At 42.2% G+C, this 22,320-nt stretch overlaps 2 protein-coding genes across 2 annotated transcripts in view; both read right to left on the bottom strand.

Moving 5' to 3' along the window:
- Positions 1-14,576, bottom strand: part of snx29 (sorting nexin 29) — a 150,776-nt gene extending 136,200 nt beyond the window's left edge. The window contains exons 1-11 of the mRNA XM_080873801.1: positions 14,165-14,576; positions 13,080-13,144; positions 10,363-10,415; positions 8,741-8,865; positions 7,892-8,072; positions 7,715-7,785; positions 5,796-6,053; positions 3,904-4,300; positions 2,207-2,319; positions 1,737-1,836; positions 1,512-1,594 (exon numbers count right to left, since the gene is read on the bottom strand). Coding sequence (XP_080729927.1) covers positions 1,512-1,594; positions 1,737-1,836; positions 2,207-2,319; positions 3,904-4,300; positions 5,796-6,053; positions 7,715-7,785; positions 7,892-8,072; positions 8,741-8,865; positions 10,363-10,415; positions 13,080-13,144; positions 14,165-14,171 — 1,453 coding nt within the window. The 5' untranslated portion in view covers positions 14,172-14,576. The remainder of the gene's footprint in view (positions 1-1,511; positions 1,595-1,736; positions 1,837-2,206; positions 2,320-3,903; positions 4,301-5,795; positions 6,054-7,714; positions 7,786-7,891; positions 8,073-8,740; positions 8,866-10,362; positions 10,416-13,079; positions 13,145-14,164) is intronic.
- A 4,150-nt stretch (positions 14,577-18,726) lies between these two features.
- On the bottom strand, positions 18,727-20,771 carry LOC308390863 (transmembrane protein 238-like). Its single transcript, XM_080873195.1, has one exon. It carries the CDS (start codon positions 20,012-20,014, stop codon positions 19,520-19,522), a length of 495 nt encoding a protein of 164 aa, XP_080729321.1. The 5' UTR covers positions 20,015-20,771; the 3' UTR covers positions 18,727-19,519.
- Between the last annotated feature and the right edge of the window lie 1,549 nt (positions 20,772-22,320).

The following is a 22,320-nucleotide window of genomic DNA, read 5'->3' as shown; positions in this document are numbered from 1 at the left end:
CTCTCTCCTTCTCTCTCTTTGACCCTCTGGCCTCCTCTTACTGAGGACTAATAGACTAGACGACCACTCAGTCCCGGTGCTTAAGAGCAGTTCCCCCTCACCTTCCCTCCTCTGGCTTTCTCCGTCTTTCTCTCTCTCTCACACACACACTAAATCCCAAAATCTCAAACAGCATCCATCTGGGCGTCTAAGGGTCTAAGCTCTGATTAGCTCCGGGGCACTGAGCAGAACACCAAGCAGACTCCAGGCAAGAGGAAAAAAAGTCTGTGTGTTCAGTGAGCTGGTCGCACACACCAAAATGTCCATCATGTGATTTCATTTTAGTTTTCTGTGTTTTTGTTTTTTGTTTTCTTACAGATCAGAAATTTGATGTGAACTACAGGCATTCTCACAATCTGATTTTTGCCATGCTCCCAAGCAAACAGCGAGTCCATAGAGTACATACAGTAACATGTCAGAACACTGGAACAACAGCGCCACCTGGTGGATGATTTGACATTATCAAAACACAATGAACAGTCTCTGGACGAAGGGCTTAACTCACTGCAATTAGATCAGTTTATCCGCCAAGAAAAATGACAACAAGGTTTGAAAACACTAATCAGGAAGTTCAATTTCATTTGCTCCGGGTTCCACAGCTGTGGAGAAATTTCCCAAGAAAGACATGTCAGGACTTTCAAAGGATTCATTACGGTCACAAACTTCTGGGCCTACAGCTTGAAATCTGATCATCTTCTGGGTAAAGCCTCTTGAGGAACAGATAATTTGACAAGTGAGTTTCCTGCAGTCAAATCTAATGTAAGGCGTTTGTATGTTTCATTCAATTTAGGAGAGGTTTGTGGCGTTTTGGGCCACTCGTTATTCAGCTGCGCAAACTCAAATTTCTCACACACACATTTTGCTGATAAAAGCAAGTTTAAATGTATGTTTTGAGGTTAGACAAAGTGTGTGTGTGTGTGTGTGTGTGTGTGTGTAATGCACATATCACCTTTTGGGCTGAAGAGAGTCTCATGCATGTTGTTTTTCTTGCATGCATCAGTGCACAATTTTACAAATTCTACAATCATGCATGCAAGAAAATAAAAATATTAATTGAAAACATTTTTCTTTATCTGAAGTTTTGCTAGCTAAATGAGTATTTTGTTGTGTATCCAGCAGGTGCTTCTTAGCAATTTGTAATTAACTCTTCTGTTCCTCTTAAGGCGTTTTTTACTCGTACTCCCAAGAAACTAATTGAGGGTCACGAATAAATGCGCGAGTAACAACATGTTTTTGTTTGGCAACCAACCCACAGCTCCGCACCAAAAGAGATCAAATCCATCTTGTTCGTGGACATGTTTGAACCTTTCTTGTCAGAGTGACTGAATAAAATATGCTGCTCAGCTGTCGTGAATACCATGCGTCAAACGCCGCAATGATTCATATCACTGAACAGTTTTGGGAACATTAAGAAGAGAGAGGAGGCGAGAAATAGTAAGCGACAGACAGACGGATAAAGAAAGCACACTCACCCACTGTCATGGACTCGGGCAAAGCAGATGTTGACAGCGCGCTGGAGAGCGGAGCAGGCTGCGTTGTTGGACTGGACTCCATACTGAAAGAATTCGAAAGAGGAATCACATCTTGGAATTGCTTCTTATTTTATTTTGCACATTAAGCTGCAGCACAACGTCACATTGAGGAGGCCTGGAAGTGAAGAATGTTTCACAGCACTTCTGCCTGAAACGACAGCTTACTTGAACGTGAGCTGAGATCTGCTGCTGCTCTCGCAGTTTCCCACTGATCCTGCCGACTCACACTGAACAGGAAATGCGGCCGTGTCTTCCACGGAGCTCACTGAAACAAAGTGAAAGTAAAGCTGGAAGCCAAAAGAGAAAGTCCCTGCGTTTCATTCGATGAAATAAATCCTTCACGGAAAGCCGCTCTGATCAGCAGTAAAAACACAGCATGCCTACTGCAAGAGAAATAAGGACCATTTCCCTTTATGGCCTTTCAGGTCCCCCATCAAAGACTGCCAGAGGCACTGATGTGTGAATGTTATGTTTGCCTAGATTGCATGAAATTGTGTACTCCTGATTGATCCTCGTGATATCATTTTGGGACAAGAAATTTCATGAGTTCCCACAGAACTACAATCAATCTTTGGCTATTTGTGTGAATTGTGCATTTCCACTGTGACGTGAGCCACTAACCGCTGCTGCAGTACCTGACTGAGGATCGGCAGGGTTCACAGGAATGAGGATGTCTGCGCTGCTGTGTCCAGCCATGACTTGTATAGGGCTCCACGTGGACACGCTGGACAGGCTGCCCACCACCACCCTAAAACAGCACAATTTCACTCTTGGTCAGTTTGCTGCTTGAGGAATCAGTGAATAAATTGACCTACAGGTCAGTTTATTGTGGTGTGTTCAAAGTCTGACACACCTGTAACAGACACACCTGTTAACACAGCATAATAATGATAATCAGCCAATCACACAGCATAAACCAAGTGCATGTAAGCATACAGACATGGCCAAAATGAGAGGTTGAAATTAAACCAAGCTTTTTCTGGGGCAGAAGATAATTTAAGTGACTTTGAATGTGGCAGGGTTGTTGGTGCCAAATGATGGTTTGACTAACTCAGAGACTGCTGATCTGCTGGGACTTTCCCACACAACCATCTCTAGAATCTAAAGAGAACGGTCCAAAAAAGAGGAAATAATCATCCAGTGGCATTTCTCTACAACAGTAACCACTCTGTCCAGCCTACAGATGGACTACAAAAGCAGCAATAACTGCACCAGCTGCCACTACTGTCAGTTAAAAACAGGAAACTGAGGCTACAATTAACACAGGCTTGCCAAAACTGGACAATATGAGACTGGAAAAGTTGCCTGGTCTGTTGAGTCTCGATTAACTGCTCAATGTTTGCATGTGCGAGTCAGAATTTGACATAAAACCATGGGGTATCAAGGGTTCAGAGTGATGATGGTGGTGGTATAATTTAATTTAATAACTCTCTACCCGAGTATTGTTTCTGACCATGTCCATCTCTGTTCGACCACAGTGCACCATCTTCTGATGCTCAACTCAAGCAGGATAACGCACCACCTCAAATCATCTCAAACCCATTAGCTGAACATGACAGTGAGCTCAGTGTACTCCACATGTGCAGCCGACAGTGTGATGTTGTCAAGTCAATATGGACCAAAATCTCTGAGGAATGTTTCCAGCACCTTGCTGAATCTCTGCCATGAAGATTGAAGACAGTTCAAGTTGAAAAAGGGATCCAGCTCAGGACCAGCAAGGTGTGCCTAATAAAGTGGCTGGGGAATGTGTATCTATTTGAAAACTACAAATTAGAACTTTCTGCTGTTCATGTACGTCTCCGCCACCCTGGGAAGGCGCGGCTCACAGTTTGAAAACCTTTGGTATAAATAAATTCTATATCTTTTTGTGGTATTATACATGCATACATTTTATACATACATTTAAAATTGAGTGCTAAAAGTATAAAAATGCAATCTAACTGAAGTAATTTTCTTCTGGTCTGTAGATGGCAAGTTTTGTAGAAAACAATTACAGAAAAAGGGCACCGATCTCTCTTTCCAGAAGTCATGATCATGACCCGAACTATTTTTATTTTCTACCAAAACTAAACAACCCGCAGCCGGATCACCGTGCAGGAGCAGCGATGCATCTAGCTGTGACGAAAGGCTTATGCTCATGACAGTGTGACAGTCAACAGTCCTTCAGCTCAAATGTAATGTTAGCGAGCTGCACGCAGAAAGAAGAAATCTCCTGCATTCAAACTGCTCACATGCTGCTTTTTGCTGAATTTCTCAAATATATTTTTTCTGCTGTGAGCACCAGAGTCTAAAGTACAACTACTACTAGTCTACTTCGGTTCTTTTCACTTACTGATCACTCGGTATCCTCTCTTCCTCTTGGGTTTGTGCTCTAGGCTTATATATCTCCTCCTCTTCCTCCTCGTTGTCTACACTCTTGGTGTCAGGCAGCGGAGGCGCCGTTATGGGAGGTGTGCGGCAGGGATGCGGGGACCCCACCCAGTTGACTATGCCCGGCTCAGACATGCCATTCTGGGCAAGCGACTCAGAGAAGACCGGCTCCAAAGGGTCAATCCCTTCCTCCACACTGCTCTGAGCAGGAGCGGTGTGACTTTTCCTCATCCCGCCAATCTTCTGGGAGTCGTCTTCCCCGTCCTCCTCATCCTCAGCTCCTCCATCCAGATCATCATCAAAGGAAATGATGTTGGTGATCTTCTTTTTCTTCCGCCGCTCCTTCCTCAGCCCTGAGTCTGGGTGGAAAAATATATTTCTTTTTACAAAGGAGTGAACAAAAACTTATATATTTTTAAGGTTTATACTTTCATCTTACAAACAGCTGTAATGCTTAAAAGATTAAAACGCTAACTTAGACTTAGATAACCTGCATACTGACATTTTTATCATGTGTAATAACTGAGACACAGGACACATAACAGTCATTTTATTCATCTTATATAGAGAAAGCAGTAAAAGCTAAAAAATCAGCACTAAAATATCTATGGATTACAAGCTGTAGCTACTGTGATGCCGCTCACTGATCAGTGAAGTCCCATTTGATGCCTCAAACTGAGTATTTTGGCCAGAGGTCGAAGACTGCATGAAAAATTTAAGGTCATCACCTATTCAATAATGGTTGAAACACTTGACCGAGACGAAAAATGTTTACCGATGTCATAGACTGAACGAGAAGTCGGCTTGTTTTCTCATAGACCTCTATATAATCTCTTTGCAACCAGAGCGCATCTATCTTTTATATACAGTCTATGTTATCAACGTAGCACACTGCGATTACCAGCTGCTTTTGCAGATTTTGCATTCATGATTTAAGTGTAAGGTGAAAGAACTGTTTACAGTTTAGTTTAAGTGCTTTTAACTGGTATTTGTGCAATGCAAAACTCAAAAATTGGACTGAGAGGAGAGAGGGAGAGGACTGGCAACAGAATTGGGAGCAGTCCTGTTTGCAAATTACAGAACATGTGCACTTCTATCCATCCTCAACTGTGCATAATGAGGAAAAAAAAAAAAATTATGTGTATTATCTGCCGATTCTGCCTCTGCTGACAAAAGTGATGAATTTCCTGGCGCCGTGTCTTCATACTTGAGACCAACACTGGCTTTGGTTTTTCCTCCTCGTTTGGAAAGTAGCTGATATGCTAGACTCATGATGACTGTTAAGCAATTATCGTCATTTCGAAGGCTTTTGTGAGGAACAGATGAATGACGATAAAAGAAAGTCTGTCTCCTTCCTCTCAGAGCCAAAGAGGCTGGCTGTGCATTAGCAAGTCTTCTAGCGGTGAATAATCTGAATAGGCTTTCCCACTCAGAGGAGCCGGCGCAGCAGCTTAGAATTTCATTTACATTCATTTCAGCAGAAAGTTTCAGCAGCGCACAGTTAAAAGTCTAAAGGCGCTTTAGTCCCGTTGAGGAGAACATATGGAGAGAAAATGGTGTGAGTTTCCCCCCCGACGGGACAGACTTCTAAATGAGGTCAGACTTCACGGTGGGATTCTTCTCTGCTGCAGATGCCTCGAGCTGCATCCTTGTTTAAGCATCCATTATGGAAGCACAAACTGAGCCATATGTTGCTTTTTGCTGGTTTTGTGACACTTACAAAAACACATATACTGCAATACTAAAACAAAGCAAATAAACAGAAAGTGTTTGGATCAATCAAGTGCAAAACTAAAAAAAAAAATCACCAGTTTCTTGCATATAACAGCAAGTCAAACACTGCTGTTGCCCTACCAGCAGAGGTGCTGCGTGGCACCACAGGGAGTGGGTCGGAGGCCCCATCCACTTTAGGGGTGAAGCCAGGCACCACAGCTGTGGCTGTGCCGATCTCTCGCAGCAGGCTGCTAACCCCCTGAGTGGACTCTTTCCACAGGCTGCCGATGCCCTGCGTGGACTCCTTGAGGAGGTGCGACACTGAGGACCCTCCGCGTGTTACGGCGCCGTTCAGGTCGCTGTTGTCAATGTTGATGGCAAACAGAATGGAGTTCAAACCTGAGCACAGCAGATGGAGAGAGAAGGAAGTGAAATGTACTTTAGTTCCACTAGAACACATGAAGCTTTTGAACTTTCTTTGTGCTTGCTAAGTATTTCTGGGTGCACACACCAAATCTGCCCGAGATGTAAAAAAAAAAAAAAAAGAAGAAGAAGAAGAAAAAGAAAAAGAAATAATGCTCTGGCACAAGATCAGTGGTTTACATTCTAAATAATTTTATGGTTTGTTTTCATCTGAGTTGTGCTCATCAATAGTTCAACAGCACCAGTGTGCCCATTAACATAAATGGGGTCGGAGCTTAAACTGTCAGCAAAAACCCACTCATGCTTAACAAGTAAAGTGCAAAGTCAGTCAGTTTCCTGTGTTTTACAGCGGCTCCGTTTGTGTGAAGTCATTTCAGAGAGACTGAGTGTGGTTAGTAACACACGAGAACACAACATTTAAAGACTAAAAATGCAGCCATAAGTTGGCTGAATTTAAATCTTCCAGTGTGTAAATTCTAATAATGGGGCAACAAATATAGCCCAGCAAAAGGACCATATTTTAAAAGGGAATTTTAAACCTCGGGCTTAGTTGTATGAGAGGGGCCACAGAAGAAGCTGAAAAACGAAACCAGTGTGGAAATGCAGCAAACTGCACGTCCTAGAGTGGAGTTTTATTTTATGAGTCTCCAACAATCTGAATGCCGGATGGGAGCTGACATGGACATCCGTAGCTCCCTGGCTGCCTGTTAGGCATTATCTGAGTCGCTGAGCTGACCTTTTTAACCTTGTTTATCAGACATAATATGCCCTGCTGTGTGGCTAATTACACCAACAGGCCATCCAACAAGTTGGTGCTTTGTTTTAAGCTGTGGTGAAATGTATGCAGATGTGTTTGGGCTATGCAGGCATACAGTCTGTGGATGCATTCAAGCTACCTAGAGCCTTCTGTCTGCAACTAAATAGCTTTAGCCAAAATGCTAATATTCAGGTGGCAGTAAAGAGGCTACTGTCTGATGTCAGAGTGGCTACATCCAGCTTTAACAGTTTGAGTTGCTTCCACTTATGTTACTTAAGCTTAACTTATAACCAACTCATAAAGCACTGTGCAAAAGTCTTGCACCACTCCTCATTTCTTTATATTTTGCTTGAAAAAATAATTTTTACAATTATCATGAGCATGAAAATGAAAACTTGGTATGATCACCTTTATTGTTAAATGGAGCAAACTAATACTGAGCAGAACAGTACAGCTTATTGGTCTTCTGGAATAGTTCTCCAGGCTTCTTAAAGGACATTCAAAGCTCTTCTTTGGATGTTGGCTGCCTTTTGTTCTGTTCTCTGTCAAGAGATGTTTAGGCCCGGGCTCTGGGGAGGCCAATCCATGGCTGATAGTGTCCTGTTATGCGTTTTTCTATCCGGGTATGCTTTATATGTACTGGAGGTGTGTTTGAAATCATGTTCATGCTGAAAAATGAAGCTGTTACCAATCAGATGCTTGTGAAATGATGACGTATGGCTGATCAAAAATCCGATTACAAGAACTTCCTGGGTGACTCGAGACTTTTGCACAGTGCTGAAAGTCTGTATTAAAGTTTGAACCCTATACTCTCCTGCTGTGTCAGCAAGCTGTTTAGTGTGTTTACCACCAATAATTTAATGCCAAAACACAAGCTCACCTGCAGCCATGGTGGGAAGCATACTAGCTCTCTCTTCATCAAGCACAAAAGCCCAGTCTTCATAGTAAGATCTAGAAAACACAAAAGATCTATAAACAAGCGAAAAAGAAAGAAAAAATCCCACCTAGCTGAGAAAATGTGTGCGGAGCATAACTGACGAGGGGGCTTGTCACTAACCCGAGACGGGGGCGGTCAGCCAGCAACGTGTGCAGGTAGCGCTCCAGCGAGTGCTCATTGAGGGCGCAGCGCAGCCAGGCACGACCTCGGCCGAGCTCTGAGGAGATCTGGCGCAGGGAGTAAAACCGCTGGAGCTCGTGGCGGTTCAGGTGCTCCTTCACGTAGAACCAGAAAGTCAACTCTAGCGAGCGGGACAAAAGGAAAGAGGAAGAATAAGCTCCACCTCCATTGTGAAAAACAACTGCTCTGGAGTTAAGTAAGAGTTCAAAAGGGCAGAAAAGAAGCTGCAAAAGACTCTCTCAGCACATCCCCCCTCTCATTAACAGAAGAGGGGACCCTTCACGCACCACTCACACAGCTCCATCCCGACCGTCTCCATCCTTTGTTCTCTCCTCAGAACTCAAACTAGGTCTGTTTTAATGTTGTGTTTTCTGAGGTGTGGTAATTAATAGGGATGAGCGTTATGCTGCTGGTTTGCATACAATCACCATGTGACCTCAGAGAAAATTGAAACTCTGGCTATTATTGTATTTCTAGCATTGTCAGAGGCCCTAGCTTCATTAGTAAGCTCTAAATCCTCAGGTTCAGGCACAATCCTGTCTTCTAACTGCCTGTGAAATACAGAAAAGCATTGCATATGGTAATAGATATACATGACAGAAGTCACGCATTTGTCCTCATTAGCAACACTGTCTTAATATTCCACAGAATAAGCTGTGTGGTTGTAGTTTTTAAGGATACCTTCCGCAAGTCTGCTTATCCAAGGTCACAGAGGGCTAAAGTGAAGTTTCTGCTCCACTTTTCAACTCTAAACCCACAATTTCACAGCCGTACGGGAACCTGGCGTACCTGTTTCAGTCTTGCTGCTGAAGCCTGCGGCCTGTTTGAGAGCGGCAGCTGTGAGGGCCAGACCTCTGCTCTTCCTCAGACCGTGCTGCAGCACCGCTTCAAACTGTGCGCACAGACAGATCACCCTGCAGAGACAAAGACAGGTTAGGATAACATGAAGACAAGCGGGTGGGGGTGTCGCCTAATAGTCAGAACAGCCCAGTTCACCCTGCTGTGCTTTTTATGCTGCACTGGAAATGTTGCTTTGGCTGTACATTCAGATGAAACTACAACTAATCCATGTTAATGTTAATGTTCAATTAACTGAGTGCATCACATATCAAATGATTCTCCTAATGCAGATAGTCTGAAAGGCCTGAGGTTAAACCCAGCTTCACTTTATGGGATTTGGCCTCACATTAGAATCTCATAAATCTACTATAGATATAAGATTTCTCTCATACAAGACTGCAGTAGCTCTCACACGCCTTCTCTGGATGACCTCCAGGCTCTGTTTGTGTATCCCTTTTCTACTGAGCTCTCCAAGACCCTAATGTGGCAGCTTTACCTGAGGTTATCTCTGCAGCTTCAACTCTCCGCCCTTTTAGCTCCTGAACTTTCTGAGCTTTAGTGTCCGAGAATGAGAGAAAGCGACATTCCCTTGTGTCCCATGTTTGCGCTACGCACCTATACTGAATGTACTCCGACTATGTGTTTTTCTGTTTTGTTAGTTCTGCCAGAGGCAAAGTTCTCTGTAAGCAGAGGCCCTCTCGCTGGATTGTGGAGGCCATCTGCCGAGCAGGGGCACGGTAACATCACAGTTTTACATTTAAAGCGCCGTTTGTGCTGCAACCAGCTGGTCACTGCCACACACTTTTTCCAGCTCTACTATTATGATGTGATGACGGGGAGGGGGGTCCTTTTCTGCTGGGTATACCATGCATCACGGTACTGGTCGCCAACTTTAAGATGAACTGAGAAGAGATGGAAAACTATACTGTGGACCATACAGTAAAAACAAATTCCTTTTGGAAGTCGTGGCTACAGCATCCTCTGACCTAGAGAGGAGACAGGTCATTCATCCTACTACTAGCACGCAGTTTTAAAAACAGGTGCATTAGTGCCACTAACCAGTCTTTTATAAATGCTCTTCATCTACAAGGCGGACATAATATTGAATCTTAAAAACCAGTACTCAGAGCTGAAAATGAGATCTGAGCAGCACAGAACATGAATCAATAGTATTCTCTCTCAGCGTGAAGCTCTAATGAAACAAAGTTGGTACATCATTTTTCTTACATAGCCACCATTAACATCACAAAGGAGAACATTCTCACTGCTCGGATATGATGGAAAGTCTGCTAAAGCTCTCAGACCGAAAACAACAACAACAACAAAAAACAACAATTATTTTCCATCTAAAAAAATGATTTTGCTGTTTAGAAAGTAACCCTCAAAGCTGGGCGTACAGCCAGATCGCTGCACTGAAAAAGCTGGAGGTAGCGCGAGCACATACTGGAGCCTAAAGCACTACATCATCTATGACCTGGAGCTCCACACGTAAAACAAAGCACCTTTTAGAATGATAAATAACCATCGTGATAAAGCAAAAGAATTTCTGGGTAACAGGCAGCTCCTCTTACCTGCTGTCTGAGTCTGTGGCGATCTCCTTTCTTCCTCCAAAGCGGATTTGGCACTGGGAAGATATGAGGAAATTGCTTTTTTTTTCTTCATGTATGTCTGCTAAGTTAAAAAAGTCTAACAGCACTTTTCAAAGCCTTAAATTGCAGATCGGGTCCTCCTTTAGTCCTCTACGGACACTACAGAGGGTATCTGTGCTACATCTCCTGGCCTGTGGTTACAAGGTTACAGACAAAATAAAGGAATTACAGAAAATGATTTAAAGGTCAAACTGTGTTTCTGATCTGACCTTCAAGAATTAACTGTAGGGGCTTGGCTGGTGCTGCAAACCTGAGAAGGAAGCTTGTCTGACTGGCAGCACTGGTCTCAGTTTTGATATTTACATTTGACACAGTGTCAGAGTCCAGCCCAGCTCCGATACCGTACATGCAGTTTCATCTTCCCTCAAAGCATCAAGCCAAACCCGATCCAGTAGAATAAGAGTTAAGGGGTTTTTTTCTCCTCGGACGTTAAAAAGTATCCCGTGTCAAAATGAGTTGAAACACTCTGTAAGGTATAGATAAAAATCGAAAAACACTCCGCACCCATTTCGGAATTGAGAGCAGCAGCTGCTGTGTAGACAGTGAAACAGTATATTTCATTTCCATATATTTGCTTAATGTGGGACTTCAGCTGCTAAACGGACATGTTTTAAATGCAACCACACTGTGCAGCCCTGCTGTTATGAGACAGGGAGGACGTGATCTGGCACTGTCAGTCAAACAGGTACGGCCTTCTCTGGCAAAGACCTCGCCCGGACGGCACCATATGTGGCACCAAATAAAATAAGGAATAACTATGAACAGGGTGGAGAAGCTTCCTACATCTTCACTTATGAAAGACACCGATCATTTTAGTCACACTAGAGTAAAAACAGAACAAAAATAGAGCACATTTGTGAGAGTTTTTCAGTCTTTTATTGGTCCTGTGCCAGCTTTTTGAAACTGATTCCTGGCATTTAATACAAAACGTGTACTAGGGCTGTTCGATATAACGATATATATCGGATGATGATATAAAAACATCTATCGTTTCATTTTGCGCTATCGTTTGTTTCCTGGTGTTGCAAAATAAACTGTTTACAGCAATATATTTTTCATTGTTTTGATGGTCACTGTAGTGGCTATATTAACTTCTTAAAGTTCTCTCTTTCTCTTATATTTAATATAACCACACTACAGACGGACAAGCGCCTGTTTTTATGCGTTGTCGTTAGCAACAAGGATGGTAACATCGGTGTCCGCTTGTTTATGTTCCACATAAACCTTTCACAATAAAGCTCAAGATCCTGTTGAGACTTTTCAAAATAAACGGAATCATGTGAAAGAGCAGCTTATTTACGGATGAGAATTAAAAAAGAGCCGCCAGGTGCTAAAAAATAAACCTTAGACTCAAACGTTAGAACAGGCTTTTCCCTGCAGCACGCCGTGTAATAAATACTCACAAAGAAAACAGCGGCCTTTACAACTTATGTCTAAAAATGTATAGTTTCATGCATCTGTTAAAACACTCGACTCCAGCTACATGATGCGCAGCTGGAAACACTTCCCGCAAGACGAGCTGCAGAATTTACAGAAAATGTTACATTTTTGTGATTTATATCGTTATCAGGACGATAAAATTCCTATATCGGGATATGAGATTTTGGTCATATCGCACAGCCCTAACGTGTACCGTAGTTTTCGGGTCATAAGCCACTACTTTTTCCCCACACTGTGAACACTGCGGCTTATACTGACGTGCAGCTAATGCATTTTTTTTTTCTCCATGCAGCCAAAAACATTTTGCCTGGTAACAGTAGACCAATAAAATTGATAAGTAGTATATATTCGGTATATATTTTTACCGGTTGTTAAGAGATGTTGTAATGTTGTTTGTGCACTGTTCCGTAAAAAAACCATAAGCAACGTAATTTGTGTGTTACTGATACGTATGTATACTTAAAGGTAGCGCTGTTCGAGGAAAAAAAGCATTTGCAGTATGTATTTTTGTATGTTAGCATAACGTTTATGTTACCTTACGGATTAAATTAAACATTAAAAAGCCTCACGTGTAATATTTCTGTGTAAATATCTCATATTACAAGTGAAACGCATACAGCTTAAAATCGGGTGCGGCCTGTACAAGTACAAAATTGATTTTCTTTCTAAAATTAGAGCATGCAGCTTTTTATCAGGTGCGCTCTGTAGTCCGGGAATTACGGTATATATTTTTTCATGTTTTTCAACTACTTTCAATTAAGCATCCTAGGTTTGACTCTGTCTTTATTCATATTTTACAAACAACCGCAGCTTTTTTGGAATGGGGTTTGTATTCATGGTCATTGTGTTCTTTTAGGTAGGACTCTACCCATGTTTTTAACTTTGTTCTACAGAATATTGGGTTACAGAGGCCGTCAACAGAACTCGGTTTTACTTCCTCCATTGTGTTTATAGAAAGGGAGATAGAAGGAACTGTAACAAATTCAGTCACCACAAAAATGTTGACCGGGAATTTAAAAAAAGCCTGTTCCAAAGAAAAGATCACTCACAACTAGTCACACATTTAATGTGAGCTGATTTCCTGACCATAAAAGCAGAGGCTTAAAATTATTAAACCTCGCTCAGTCTATGTGGACTGCAGCACTGATGATAATTTCTCGTCTCCAGCATAAAGAACGTCCAGATAACCGGTAGCTCACCTGCTTCACAGCATCCAGCAGCCTCTCCAGGAGGTTCTGCCTCTTTGTATCAGTCTGCTGGGTGCCTGCGGAGGGTAACACAAACAAAAACAAGAGGAATGAGGAAAATGACGTTGCCACAGATTAAATTTCCCATCATTTATCGTTACTCCATTCATTATTCATGACAATGAAGAAGGAAATGAAGTTGTGTGGCAAGTAATGGCTGCTCGGAATCAACATAAATAATCAAAACTGACTGCGAAGTTCTGCGTTTAAGGACTGCTGAGCTCCAACTGCGACAGGAAGCGCCTATGGACGTTAATATTACAGGGTACTGTGAGGATTCTTTAACCTCTAGAAGCACTGTGGAACAATGTTTTATATTAACATTTTATGGGCTGAGTGAATTATCCAGAAAAAAATAGCAGACGAATCAACATTAGTAATCATTAACCCTGCAGCCCAGACAGCATATTCACAATGGCAATGATGATGCTCCTTGTCTCAAAGGTTTTAAGTCATCGAAGAGCTGCCAACCCACTGGAGCAGCTCCCCGGTCATGTGTTTCCTCTGGAGCACCTGTGAGTTTGCAAAGGGACTTAAGTTACTTTCATCCACCAGCTTGTTTACCTGTGAATTTAGGCCAGGAGCTTGTTAAACACACACCTCTTACCGTAAGCTTCAAGGCTTTCCAGAGACTTCAAGCATACTTCCCTCATATAAAAACTATTAGGTGCTTTCCAGCTTTCAGTCACAGTTGGCCTAAGCATTATGGGGTTTCCAGTTGTTTACACACTGGAAACATTTGCAAAAATAAGACCGTTTTAACACTTTCATTCCTGAGAAACCCCACTTACATTGTGCGGAACTGCTTCGTTTTCCTGGAGCATTCTTGACCTCGATCTATCGTTTCAACAAAGCTAGCAAAAAGGGGGGAAAGCCATGTGTCGAACAATATCAGACATTATGGAAACCAACTAAAAGGCCCCCAAATGAAACTTAGAAAGTCTCGCCAAGTTTCTGAGCAATCTCCTGCAGGCGTGATTTGACATGTTGTGATTTTATGCGTAAGAAACAGAAAGCAGTGAAACAGCAAATCTTACCGTTCATCCTTATAAACAGACTCCAGTAGCATCCAAGCTAAACACTTCCCCACTGATACCATTCATCCCTTGCTGTCGCCTTTAATCACAAGAGGCTAGCGATGCACCGGGACCATGCTGTCTCTTTGGCCGAGCCGGACCCACCCAAGGGCGGCGTGAGGACTGATGCTTAGTCGGTGAACAGCGAGGCCTGCCGGTAAGCTGCAGAGCTGTGAGTCTACCACTCTGACATGTAGGAGTTGCACACAGCCAAATACACGGGTAAAGTGCGACAAGCACGAACCGGAGTGTGTTTTCTAACCAGCTACAGGACGGGTCTAAGGTGTGTTGGGCCGTTTCGGACAGAAACTGACTGTTTTCGGTTTGCTGCCTGCGACACTGCGAAAAAGGGAAACGGAGGACTGACATAGCAGCGCCAGGGTCACATGACAAAACACACAGTCGTCATATGACGGCTAAGCGGAAGTGGGAGTTGTAGTCTTTTGTAATATAACTCTAGCGTTTGAAACAGAAGTAAAAAGCATTAAATATTTTATCTGAAATCAAAAGTGTAGAAAACGTTTTACACCAGCCCTGCCACAAGGGTGCACAAGCTGGTTTTCCCCCAGAGATGTCCCTAATTCAATTCAGTTTTAATTATATAGCCCCAAATCACAACAATGGTTGTAGGGTAAAGACCCCATAATAATACAGAGAAAATCCCAACAGTCATATGTATCCCCTATGAGCAAGCACCTGGCGACAGTGGGAAGGAAAAACTCCCTTTTAACAGGATGTTAACATGCAGCAGAAGCAAGTTCAGGTTTGGGTGGGGTCCGTGTTAACAATGGCTGCTTCAGGTGCTGTTGGCCAACAAGGTGCCTGCAGAAACTAGTCCACCGCAGGATCATAAGGTCACATGAAAAAGGAAAAGTTTTCAGAGGGTAGTTTTCAAGCTAAAGCTCAGCCAAAATCAGTTCGTGCAAGAAAGCAATGATCTCAAACACAGCAGCAAATCTACAACAGAACGGCTGGAAAACTAAATAATGAATGTGCTCCAATGACCCAGTTATTTCAGTCCAGACCTCAGCACCCCTGAAATGCTGTGGTGCCACCTTAAGAGTGCCGTGCATTAATGAAAACTCCTCCAGTGTGACAGCCTCATAAAGCAATACAGAAAACAGTTGCTTCATGTAATCGCTGATAAAACTGGTTCTACAAGTTATCGAATCATTGGGCGCACATAAAACTTTCTTTTTCACATGACTGTAAAATAGATCTCTTACGACAAGAATAACCAACTAAAGCTTTAAAATAAGTGGTATGGAGTCCAAAGAACAATATCTATACCCGTAATGCAGTGGGGTATAAGCAAAAGAAAATGGTTTATTGTACTTGGTTAAATTGTGTGCAAAAAGGGTGCCATGATTAAATTGTGTTCATCCAACAACAGATTTTTTTGAGTGTACTAACAGCAGTAGGAGAAAACACGAAAACATAGAAATACTTGAATAAAGTAAGAGTACATTAATAATGCACTTTAATAAAGTACATTCGATCACCACATCCTGTGGTGCTCTACTTTGCAAGGTTAACAGTAACCTTGTTTCTAGTTTAAACTGCTGCATTTGTATCAGCTGACATCAACTAAGCACATACTGTAAATACCCAGGTGTTTGTAGAATGAATAAACAGTTAAACTGCTATGTAAACTGGCATCTAAAAAGTATCAAGCAAAACTGATGATTGAATATGAGACTTAACTGAGGACAGCACTGGGGAGAGATGAAAATTCCACATAGCCACTTATTGCAGGCCATGCAGTGTCAGGTGGAGCAAATGCTGTATGCAGTCTTGTGAACACGAGTCATGTGAAAGAATTTACAGATTTTATGTATGCACGGCTAAAAAGTCTGAAGGACCTGATGTAATGATCAACTTCAGCTGTCATAAAAAAACTACTCTTGCATGTTTGACATTCAGCCTGCAACAAAGGTTCACAATGATAGACTTTCATGGTTCTATGACTCAGAAGACTCCATAACTGCATTTATCTTTGACTGTGCCTATTATATGTTTTATAGCAAATCAGGGTATGTGTTTAGGCAGGTGGACAGAGAGTCTGGGACAATAACATGGCAAAACGAGCACCAACATACTAATTTATGGTATTACTACTTGTGTATGATTAACATGATATCAGTATTATTATTATTATTTGATTTAACATGGGTGGTTCAGAGTTTAGCACCCTGAAATTCATACTTTGAACAGAGTTTATGAGCTCACAGCTGGTCCTGGACCAAAAGATAACTGGGAGTCGAAACACTGGGAGGTGATCGCTGTAGGTTTTTTGGATAAAGGAGGAGGTGTTGGTGGCATTTAACAGCTCTCCAGCCCAGTCATTTACTCTGGGCTTTGTTTTTTATCCAAGAAGAGGTAAATCTTCAGTCATGTCTGAAGTAGATCTTCGAGCTAACAAAACTCAAGTAGAATCGCTTACAAAATAAGATATTGGCAATGTAAAAAGTTACTGGAAACCTACGCTCATGTCCAACTCAGTATTTTTTTTTCACAGTTAAAAGAAAAAAACATCTTCTTTGTCTTATACTGAGCCTTAGTGCAGCTTTTCACACCATCCTCTAAAAGAAGCTGTTTTAGCGCCCTCCCTTTAAGTCTTCTTTCTTCTGATTGGCTCGTCCAAATAAAAAAAAGTTCTAAACAGCAGGTTTGTCCTCACAGCCATTACTCAAATGACCATATTAAAGATGTTTTTAGCCAGTAGTAGAAAGAAAAGAAAGAAACACACCTGATATCGAGCATTCAGAGCACCTTTTCTTTTGCTCATAGTGATAACTTGTCTGTATGCTCAGCAACCTTTTTCAAACTTTGGGTATGTTTAATGTAAGCATCTGCAGACGTTTACAAAATTGTTGGTACCCTTCGGTCAATGAAAGAAAAACTCACAATGGTCACAGAAATAACTTTAATCTGACTAAAGTAATAATAAATAAAAATTCTATAAATCTTAACCAGTAAAAGTCAGACATTGCTTTTCAACCATGCTTCAACTGAATTATTTAAAAAAATAAATGCATGAAACAGGCCTGGACACAAATGATGGTACCCCTAGAAAAGAATGAAAATAATGTGTCCAGTAATCAGCATCACAGGTGTCTAAAATCTTGTAATCAGTCAGTGGGCCTATATATAGGACTCCAGATAGTCACTGTGTTGTTTGGTGACATGGTGTGTACCACACTTAACATGGACCAGAGGAAGCAAAGGAAAGAGTTGTCTCAGGTGATTAGAAAGAAAATCATAAAATCAAAATCATAAATCATCCAAGCAGCTAGATGTTCCTGTGACTACAGTTGCACATGTCATTCAGAAATTTAAGATCTGCAGGAGGAAAATTGATGACAGATCAAAGAGACGGATAATCCGAATGGTAACAAAAGAGCCCAGAAAGACTTCTAAAGAGATCAAAGCTGAACTTCATGCTCAACGAACATCAGTGTTAGTTCACACCATCTGTTGTTGTTTGAGCCAAAGTAGGCTACATGGGAGACGACCGAGGAGGACACCATTGTTGAAAACAAATCATAAAAAAGCCAGACTGGAATATGCCAAACTACAGTTGACAAGCCACAGAGCTTCTGGGAGAATGTCCTGTGGACAGATGAGACAAAAATTGAACTTTTTGCCAAGGCACATCAGCTCTATATTCACTGACGGAAAAATGAAGCATATCAAGAAAAGAACACTGTCCCAAATGTGAAACATGGAGGAGGCTCGGTTATGTTCTGGGGCTGCTTTGCAGCACAGGGTGTCTTGAATCTGTGCGGGGTACAATGAAATCTCAAGATTATCAAAGGATTCTAGAGAGAAATTTGCTGGCCAGTGTCAGAAAGCTTGGTCTCAGTTGCAGGTCATGGGTCTTACAACAGGACAATGACCCAAAACAAGCAGCTAAAAACACCCAAGAATGGCTAAGAGGAAAACATTGGACTATTTTAAAGTGGCCTTCTATGATCCCTGACCTCAATCCTGTTGCGCATCTTTGGAAGGAGCTGAAACATGCAGTCTGGAAAAGGTGCCCTTCAAACCTAAACAACTGGAGCAGTTTGCTCATGAGGAGTGGGCCAAAATACCTGCTGAGAGTTGCAGAAGTCTCACTGACAGTTACAGGATTCGTTTGGTTGCAGTGATTGGCTCAAAAGGTTGTGCAACAAAATATATAAAAGTTGTGGGTAACATCATTTTTGTCCAGGCCTGTTTCATGCATTTATTTTTTTAAATAATTCAGTTGAAGCATGGTTGAAAAGCAATGTCTGACTTTCACTGGTTAAGATTTATACAATTTTTATTTATTATTACTTTTGTCAGATTAAAGTTATTTCTGTGACCATTGTGAGTTTTTCTTTCATTGACCGAAGGGTACCAACAATTTTGTCCACGTCTGTACTACTGTAACTGTAACATACGAAAAAAAATGTGGAAAGTCATAATAAGTCGTCTTATATTTGTAACAAAACCTTCTTTGACAGAAGGTCAGACCTGCACAATGTTAAAGAATTTGTGTACCTTCATAACTGCAAGGCTTCAGTTGAACCACACTCTGGGCTGAATCGCTTTCTTAGGGTCATCCCGTCACATGGTTTATTGATTTATTGTCTGTGCCTCTATAAAAGGTCTAAGTTCTTAGTTTGAAGCCAATCTGTGATAGATTTTATTTACCATGTAGGGCCATTGATTGTTGCAACACATATAAGCACACAGGGGGACCTGAAACCAGACAGCTGGTAGCAAATAGCTGAATGATCTAAACTTAGCTTGACTTATCACTTTCATGACGCATAAACAAGCATGGAACTTTCCTGTGTCATCAAAACTACAATGTGTTTATTTTGGGTGACGACATTGAAGCTTTTTTAACATAAAATATTAATTTGAGTAAATGTTATAAATTTAACTTGTTACAAAAACCATAAAAACCACACATCATTCCTCTGATCGTGTTTAGCACACTTCTACTGCCGTTCTTTTACAATAAAAGGCTGTCCGTAACACATTTATCAATATACCTTTTCATTTTCTATTTACAGTCAAAATCTGTGACGCGAATAATATCAGAAATAGTGATAAGTGAGGAGGCTGTTGTCTCTTAACCGGTGTCATGTAAAAACACTGTTATAGTGTGCAAAGTTTGCATCTTATCAGCAAGGTACAATCATGTGGCTCTTGTCAGGGCAGCACTTCATTGTTACCTAATCATTAGTTGTGCATGTTGGTAGAGCAAACACAAAATCCTTTTCAACAAAAGGCAAATATAATGATCGCAGTCCGTGTCTCTGTGTTCTGCCGTGGAGCAGCTCACACTGACAGTGTCTCTCTCACAAATTCGTTTGAAGTAGAAGCCAGGGTGCCGTCGTAGATTGTAGAGAGCGACACATCTGCACCGGCGTTTACAACTCCGTTGTCGGCCGGGGGGCCCTGTCTAACCAGCCTGCCGCTCTTTCTGAAGGAGTTCCTGATCCCGCTGGCGAGGCGATCAGACAAGCGCCTCACCGCCCGGCTCAGTCCACGGTTCTTCTGCTTCGTCAAGCCCATGTCGTCCTCCAGCTCCTCCGGCGGCACGTCGATGTTCCCCGTGTACCAGAACACCCACCAGATCAGGCTGAGGAAGAGGATAATGGCCCCGCCGTAGACAAACAGATCGTGGATAACCAGTCCTCCAAACACCCCAATCATTATAATCAAGACACCGAGTATGTCGTGGGCCACTGCGAACCAAAATGAGCACTTGCAGCGGCCAACTCCTCCGTACCTCTTCTCCATGATGGGCTCCACCTGTACAGGTGTTGACATGATAACTTATCCAAAGAGTTTATCCAGACGTGGAAGAAAATCCAAAGCGACAAACTTTAGCAGCCGGTGTAAAAGCAAAGACAATCAAGTCTGATCCTCGCTGAGAGAAACATAAAACAACCTGCTGTGACACGGTCAAAGTACAGTGTACTCAGGCCATTATCAGCAAGAGCCACACCAGCTTGACTGTACTGGATGTGTCAGAGCACTATAAAGAGCATTTAATAGCATTTTATCTTTGACATCATCAAGTCTTTTCCATCTTCTGCTCAAGCCCCCTGGCTGATCCGTTTCCGCCTTTCCTTCTCTTTCAGAATGGGGACCCACACCAGCCCCATCGCCACAAACATCAGCCCTAAAGACAGGCAGGCCGAGGCTACAGAGCGGGACGCTTCAGTCACCCCTGAGTACTGGAGCAGTAAAAGTACTGCGCCTGCTACAGACATCAGAGATCCCATCACAATCACGATGATAGGTTTGTGGAGGTAAGCACGGCCCGGGCCTTCAGCAGCTGCTGGCTGTGTGTCTGGGTACAACCGCTGGCTCCCAAAGTCACCCGAAAAAGAAGTTTCCATAGTTGAAACAAAGCCTTGTACCTTTGATGTACAGAGAAGGGAGATGATAGCAAGTGGACCTCAACAGGACACCGATTGTCTTCTTTAAATCAGTCCCGAGCCGTTCTGTTCATTCTCTCAGTCCATGCAGACATCTGTCAAGAATGCAGCACCTCCCAAAAGTCACATGAAAGAGTTGTATCATCTGCACGATGACCAAGTGTGTGACTGCCTGATGCATCTCTTAATCTGCTGCTCAGTAACCCGTGAACACGCTGTAATTCCAGATGGGCCACCACACCCACACAGCTGAGTGAGGACAGACAGTCGCAGCCCACCTGATGACAACAATGTCATCACCTCTCATTAGCTTGCTGTCAGGACGATCTTGCTACAGTACACTTCCAAAACAAAGGCTGTCTATTCGAAAGCAGGGAAAAAACAACCCAAAACTGCTTATTGTCACAAGAATCAGATGGTGTGTAGAATGTTATGCATGCTTGCAGTTTCTGACATTATTATGTTGCAAAGAAATGCAGAGTTTCATATATTGGATATACTCCACCCTCTCCACTCTCTCTCTCTCTCTCTCTCACACACACACAACGCACTATTACTTGCTGACAGCTGCTGCACAGGCTAGGTATTATAGGTATTATTCCCATTAACAATGGGGATGTCATCTGATACAGCTGGATGGCTTTGCAAGCACAGAGCCATATCCAGCACAAGCAAACAAGGATAATACATGTTAGAGCAAACAACTGTTCATACATATAGATAGATAGTCTGTATAAATCCTCAACCATGTAAGCCACATGATTATTCCTTGCTGATGTACGAGCTAATCCTCCTTGATGTAAGGTGGATGGTGTTCCGGTCTCCTCTGAGACCTGAGTGAGCTCCTTGGACAGTCTGTGTAATTTGTGGCATAGATGCACTGATAAATCATGTCCCAGAGGTTCCCAAACAGAGTGCAGTTTAGCAGTGTAGTTGCCTATTCACAATTAATTTGCTGCCATTTGACCAACAAGTGCAGCTGTAAATAACAGGAGTAGCTGAAAATACTCATCTTTCCAGGCCTAAAAAAGCAGCATCTCATTATCTTCTCTAAATTGTTCACAGGATTACACATCAGGCTTCATCCACTGCTCGATTACTTTATGCATCTTTCCAAATATTAGAGAAATTGAAAAAAAATCCACCTTTCAGAACTAATGAATGTCATAATAAAGAACTGATTCATTTACAATAAGCAAGGCTGTGCCTGCACGTGATAGCAAAAACATTCTGAATATGAGGTTGGCAAACAGTTAAATTCAAGTGTTTTATTCACATTGCTGCCTTATTATAGCTTTTAAATGGAGACTCGGGTTTGATAGGTTGAGCAACAATGTTTTTTTATAGTGGAGGAATTAATCCATTTTTGTGTGCACACTCCTCTACTTTCAGGAAGTCATTGTAATTGGGCAAATTAGCATCACTGTACATAAAATCTTCATTTTAACTTGTCACGAATCCTTTGAGGGCATTGAATCTGCTGACATCACGGAGCAGCGGGGTTTCTCGTTTGTGAGGTTACTGCCATTAGCGTCACGTTCAACAAGTAAAATGCACCAATAGATTGACTCACCTGCTGCACAATATTCCCCCCACAATTTTCAAAAACTCACCGAGTGCCTTTTTCAGCACATTTTGGATCGTTGTCAAAATTATACACTCATCAACATTTCCCACCAGCCAAACTACTCA

Source organism: Rhamphochromis sp. 'chilingali' (genome assembly GCF_963969265.1).
Source record: "Rhamphochromis sp. 'chilingali' genome assembly, chromosome: 22".
Lineage (NCBI taxonomy): Eukaryota > Metazoa > Chordata > Actinopteri > Cichliformes > Cichlidae > Rhamphochromis > Rhamphochromis sp. 'chilingali'.
This window is presented reverse-complemented; position numbering and strand designations above follow the sequence as displayed.

Excerpts from the sequence above, each read along its gene's own strand:
- LOC308390863 (XM_080873195.1), bottom strand. The coding sequence starts at position 20,014 with ATGTCAACACCTGTACAGGTGGAGCCCATCATGGAGAAGAGGTACGGA.